The 6,195-nt window shown below is 39.3% G+C and overlaps 1 protein-coding gene across 8 annotated transcripts in view; it reads right to left on the bottom strand.

Annotated features, from left to right (window-relative positions):
• Nucleotides 1–1,086: 1,086 nt before the first annotated feature.
• The window catches only part of trioa (trio Rho guanine nucleotide exchange factor a), a 140,310-nt gene continuing 135,201 nt past the window's right edge, over nucleotides 1,087–6,195 (bottom strand). For all 8 annotated transcript variants that reach the window (XM_067425802.1, XM_067425799.1, XM_067425795.1 and 5 more), the window contains 2 exons: nucleotides 5,980–6,118; nucleotides 1,087–2,636 (listed from right to left, as the gene is read on the bottom strand). In XM_067425802.1, coding sequence (XP_067281903.1) covers nucleotides 2,091–2,636; nucleotides 5,980–6,118 — 685 coding nt within the window. In that variant the 3' untranslated portion in view covers nucleotides 1,087–2,090. The remainder of the gene's footprint in view (nucleotides 2,637–5,979; nucleotides 6,119–6,195) is intronic.

Here is a 6,195-nt window from a genome sequence, read left to right as displayed (position 1 = left end):
GCAAAAACCTACAATATTACAAATTAAAGCAGAACCAGAATAAACCAAGCACGGCAGCCTTGAGAATGTTCCATATGTTTAATTTTCAAAATAATGATGACAAAACTGAAAATATTTACAGCACATATCGCGTAAACACTTATGGTTTCTGTACAAAGAAATATACACATGCAAAAAGTATAAAATAATCCAAATTAAAACAAGTCTAAAATGATAATACATACATTAAAATACAATGAGATCAGAACTAAAAATTAGACATTCAATGAAACACTTTAAAAAATGTATCCAGTCCAAGTTCCCACGCTGTAAAGGCATCTGTACAACTTTACAATGACAAATAAATTAGGGGACATTATATGGGTCTATACAGATGAATCAACAATGTTCCTTCCAAGAGGGAAAGAGTCACTGCCCACCACTCAAACATTTCAATACGCTTCAAAATCTCGAAGATAACAGTTGACTAATGTATAATGTGAAGATCACTGGAAATGAGAACAACAGGCCAATGGTGCATACAGACGGCATACCAACTTCATTCCAGTGACAATTTCAATAGTTGAGAGCTTCTTACGACTAATCTGTCACCAAAAACTATCCAAGGCTTTAAAACTAAAAAGATTTGCGTTTGCATTAAATCTATCCATATGACGAGATAAATATCATAATTTAAAGGCTTCACATTTTGTCCATGATATCTTGCTATGCGAAATTATTTCCATGTCAAGGACTGCCTAGTCTAAATGGGAGATGCATTTCAGAAATACTCCAAAGATGCGCAGAAAAGCAAAACGTAAAATCTGTGAAACGTCAATAACGTGGACGCAGAGGAAAATAAATGAACAGTTGTGAAGCTTTGAGTAACTCATGTAAACAGCCAGCGTATAACTCAAGAGTCAAATGTGTGTAGGGGACCGAAAAGAAGAAAGAAAGAAAACGATTTCTCATAAAGCATGGAGAGCTTTGGCATACCAATATGTATATCAACAGAAAAGTGACTAGCGTAAGTGCCATATAGACAACGACCCTGTAGGATGGCAGGGCTTTAATACTTACTGAAAAAGACCAGATTAAATAAACAGCAGTACCAAGTACGTGCTATTCTAGGTTATTAAAGGTTTAACAGATAGATGTCTTCATAAACAGTTGCATAAACCATCAAAGCTGCAACATTGCACGTGGTAAAAACCAGAAACAACTTGTGCATTTACAGTATTCAGTCATTCTGTCTGAAGTCGATCGGCTCAGACGTCCGGCCGCCCTATGGCTATGTATCGCCATTGTGACATTGCATTTAAAAAGAAAGAAACAGGGCAGATACATAGTATAGAATAAGGCGCACACATCTGAAGATTGCACAACACAATTTGTTCTAGTCGTAGTAAATAAAAAAAGAGGTTGAACTTGCAGCCTGTAAAAATTCTGCAGCTAAATGTAGCGCAATCATCATCATCATCATCATCATCGTTGAAATAAGCAACTAATTACACAAGTGTCCACTTAAAACGCTTCTCTACACGTTTGCTCACTATTTGCATGTCGCGTTCATTCAGTTGATGTCACTGTTTTTATTGAAAGATGTACCTGAAAATGTCACGTGTATTATGCGCGGTTCATTTTTTTCTCTAAAGGTTCATTAAGAAATGTTCAAAGTCGAACACTTTAAAAGCACAAAAACAGCCGCTTGCTCTCTGGCTCAGGCAAAACAGAAAGAGAAAAAGTTGTTCTCCTCGATATTAAATTGCATTTGCATCGCTTTCTTCAAAAACCGTGCTTGTGCAGGATTTGTTCTACACAAAACATTAGTCCACTCATGTAGATTTGTTGATCATTCAGCAAATCAAAGAAATATTTTATATATATATATATATTTTATTTTTTTATATTCCATTGTTTTAATCTCTGCTTACAAGTCTTAATTGAATTGGAAACAAGGCAGCAGCAAACTGGGAAAAGACTATCAATCTTAAATATCGTCTGCTGACGAAGGCTCTGATTGGCAGATATGGTAGTCAGCACACATTTTGATAGGCTCAGGACTGAAGTCTGAATTGGCAACGGAAAGAGGATGAGATCACGATTCTCGGTCAGATCCTGGGCTGTAGCCTGCTGTGCAGGAAGGTCCTCATGCCTCCGAGAGGCCGCAGGTCGTTCTGGTGTTTGCGCCGATCGATGAAGGAAATGAGTCTAGAGGTATCAATGCACTCGGCCGAGCGACGGCCTCCTCCAGTCCGCAGCCAGGGATCCTGCAGGCAGGCGGCAGCCGGGGGCCGCTTGGAAGGTTCGGTCCTGAGAAGCAGGCACACAAAATCCCGTGCCGTCTGGCTCACGCCCTGGAAGTAGTCGTCGGGGAAGCTGAAGTCTAGGCGGCAGATGTTGAGGCACGTCTCCTCCACGCTCTCGTCCAGGAACGGAGACGCGCCGCTCAGCATCACGTACGTCACCACCCCCAGACTCCACAGGTCAGAGGAGAGAGAGACCGGATCCCCGAGAACCAGCTCGGGGGCCGCAAACTCTGGGCTGCCCAGCAGAGGGTGAACATAAGGAGTCGAGCTCAGCTGCACTGCGTCGCCGAAGTCCGTCAGCTTCACCATCGGCTGGGAGGGGCTCTGGTCCACCACAAGGTTTTCAGGCTGATCAGAAAGAGGGAGATTAGCATCACTTAGAAATTTCTAATATTAATAAGCATGCTATTTAAAATAAAATCAAATTATAAATAAAAGGGGTGTGACGAGACGCTAATCTCACGAGATGAGACGAGATCTGGGTCACAAGAACAAGAGATTTTTATTTTTTTTAAGAAATCCTCAATGATGAAATCCATGACTAGAAAAATAGTTTGCAGGTGCATTTGAAATGTTTTAACTAATCAACTTGTAATTTCATTTAATTTCTACTTTCTGAGTATTAATTATCACAGTAAAAGACCAGCACTGTAAAGGTTTTGCCAAAAACTTAACTGACGGCTTCTCCCCTGTACGATTGTCGTGATGAGCTTTTTTTTGACTCTGCTAACTGAACTCCTTCCCACAAATTGATCATAGGTATTAAGTGCAAACAATGACCACAATCAAAGTACTTATTTCAAAGTGCATATAGAGACCAATTTTTTCTTCAAGCATGATACCGAGCTAAGAGATGGTTACAACTTTAGTTGTCATATTGGGAGATATTCCCATGCCCCAGGGAACCGCTTTCAAACATCGGTAACTTACTGAAATCGCACTTGAAATGCGTCTTCCTGTTAACTTTCACTTCATTTTGCGATCGTGTGTATGTGAATTAGGGAGCGGTGGTGCTGAACGTGCATTTAATAAATGCAAGTCTGGCGCATCTGCTGTGCAACAAATCCTCCGTCACGTTCTAGTCCGCTAACATGTAACACAAGTCAATGCGAGCGCTTTATTAACATGAACACACACACTCAAATGCGTGTCTTCTCATCTCGTGATCACTGCTGCGCAAGACTCCAACAGCTCGTTCTAGATGAGCTGATGGGATTGAAGCGACTGTTATGATTAGTGATCGACCGATATTGATTTTTTTATTACCGATTATTTGCATGTTTATGTGCCGATAACCGATATAGAACCGATATTTACTTACTGTGTTATTTCTGTCTTTTACAATTACAGCAACAGCCCTGAACTGAGCTTTTTAAACACTGTAATTTTTGCAGTTTCACTCACATACAGAACAAAAGACATTTACATCAATAAACAGTCAGAATTGTTTTTGTTTTTTAAATACAGTGCAAAGTCTTATTAACATTAATGCTGTTTTACCTTTTTATTTATAAATTTATAAAGTCTAATGTTTTCAAATGGAGAATATAAATGAGAGTTGAGTCTATCAAATCCCCACAACTATGAGCATAAATATAAGCATTCATTTTAAACTACAGTTTTAAAAGGTTTATGTGTTTAATAGGGGTGTCCCCGACTAAGGATTTACACATTCGAATCAGAATTTTCGAATCTCTCTATAGTCGACCGAGAGTCGAATCATCTATGTGTGTGTAACCATAGACCGAAAAAAAATAAACGGTAAACGGGTTGGGAAGGGCAGGACACTAGTCAGCAGGAGGCTAAGACTATTTTTATTTTACTTTACACACACAGCCACCACTTTTAATAAAGTGATCAAAAATACACTACACATTCGTAAATGAACCGTTCTCTCATAACATTTAAAGGCCGCGATCGAAACAGAACATCACACATATATATAAAAGAACATTTTGATAAATAAACCTAAAAAAATACCTGCCTAGAGAGGAAAAGAACACTGAGTGCGTTTATATGCACATTCTTAAGCCGATTGTGCCTATAGGGGGTCGCACACCGGACTGAAGCTCAGCGCCGTGTCTCAGGGATCTCACACCAGGCAGACGTGAACATTACGCGCCGTGCGCGAGCTCAATTTTGAATCACTGCACGATGAGTGTATCTTGTAGCACAGGGTGAAATCAGTATTCACGATTTGAGGGAAATATACATTTATCGCCGCGGACAGGTGTCGAATGCCGCCGTCGGTGTATGTGTTCGAAGCTCAGTGCCCTTAAAGGGGTGATCGCTCAGCGCCGCGACACGTCTTAATAACACTAATATTGAGCACACCCATATTGCCAAAATGGCATGATCCTCGTTTCAGAACACCCGCGAAGATTCGACCATGAGATCAGTGGTCGAATCCGGTCCTGCATATCGATGCATCGAATCTTCGACTATTAGGGGTCACCCCTAGTGTTTAATAGACTAAAGAGTGAATATTCTCTGGATTATGCAAACATTGTAAAAGCTGATGTATTCGCCGGTTTGTTTATGTCAATCTCATCTAGTAAGGTATCAAAATGAATGTTTGTGTCAGTCTCTGAATTATGCTGGTGACAGAGCGCTGTTTTCATCTCTGCGTTTAACACTCGTCTCGCAGAGATAGGCTTAATAATTCATTTTCACAGAGCTGTAATTAATTCGATGTTTATTATAAAACAACTAATTGTTATATAATGTTAAATTTCATATAGCAGACGTTAATATAATTTAAGGAGTTTTAAACGAGTCGGTCTTGTTTACATGTACAGTGACTAGCCTATGCTGGAACAACAACTCGGTGAGAGTACGGCTGAACGCGACTGAGCATAAACACAGAGAGAGAAAGAGTTTGGTGCTTTTATTTCTAACATGCTCTCATTCGTGGCTGTTTTATTTCATTAATGTGAAGTTGCATCTTTGTGACATGATGACGGATTACCTGACTGACTCCGTCAGTGAGTTCGTCTCTAGCGCCAAGTTTAAACTACCTATACATATCAACATCTTATTTGAGGTTATCTCAATTTTGCATAACTGTTATGTTTAACAAAGTTGATTAATTAAGGGATGCAGGTTATTTTACCTCTGAACACAGCTGTTGATAATCTCCCTTCAGACGCAGTCCTTTAATTGTGCACTTGTATGCAACTCTCAAAACGTCCACAAGATGCCGCCATTTATCGGAAAATCCGATATTACAAAACCGATAGCCAAATATGAGAAAATATCGGGAAAAATATCGGGAATCCGATATATCGGTCGATCACTAGTTATGATTATCCACCTGAATTAAATTGTTTTTATTTCTATAAAAAGCTAAACTAGAGTGGAGGTGTAATGTAAATGTAACATTGGCATATTCTATCCTAACTTCACCCCTCCGTCAGATAGGAGGCGAGACAGCTTTTCAATTTGATGAGAAATCTCGTCATTTTAGTCTTGCCACACCCCTAATAAATAACTAATTAGTATTTTTTTGTGTGCATATTTAATAGTAGTAATTCAAAGTGATTTACATAAAAATTATAACAAAATAGTCAAGAAATACTACATAAACACTTGAAAAGTTTGTGGTCAGTAGGAATTTTGCAGTCTCATCCTCAACAAGGACACATTTTCATTTTATATATATATATATATATATAATTTCTGTAACACTGACCTTTAAATCCAGATGAACTATTCTGCAGTTGTGCAGGTACTGTAAAGCTTCTAAAATGTCCCGGAGGTAAAAGGCCACTTTCTCCTCGGTGAGGTTCCCCCAGCTCACAATGTAGTCCAAGAGACGGCCCTGATCAGACCTGTGCAACAACACAATACTGATGCTCAGGAACATATCTGAGTGTGAAAGTCCACTCTGATAATAGTGTGTGTGTGT

Source organism: Pseudorasbora parva, chromosome 19, assembly GCF_024679245.1.
Source record: "Pseudorasbora parva isolate DD20220531a chromosome 19, ASM2467924v1, whole genome shotgun sequence".
In the NCBI taxonomy this organism is placed as follows: Eukaryota; Metazoa; Chordata; class Actinopteri; order Cypriniformes; family Gobionidae; genus Pseudorasbora; species Pseudorasbora parva.
The sequence above is the reverse complement of the archived record's forward strand: the minus strand, read 5'-3'. Positions and strand labels throughout refer to the sequence as shown.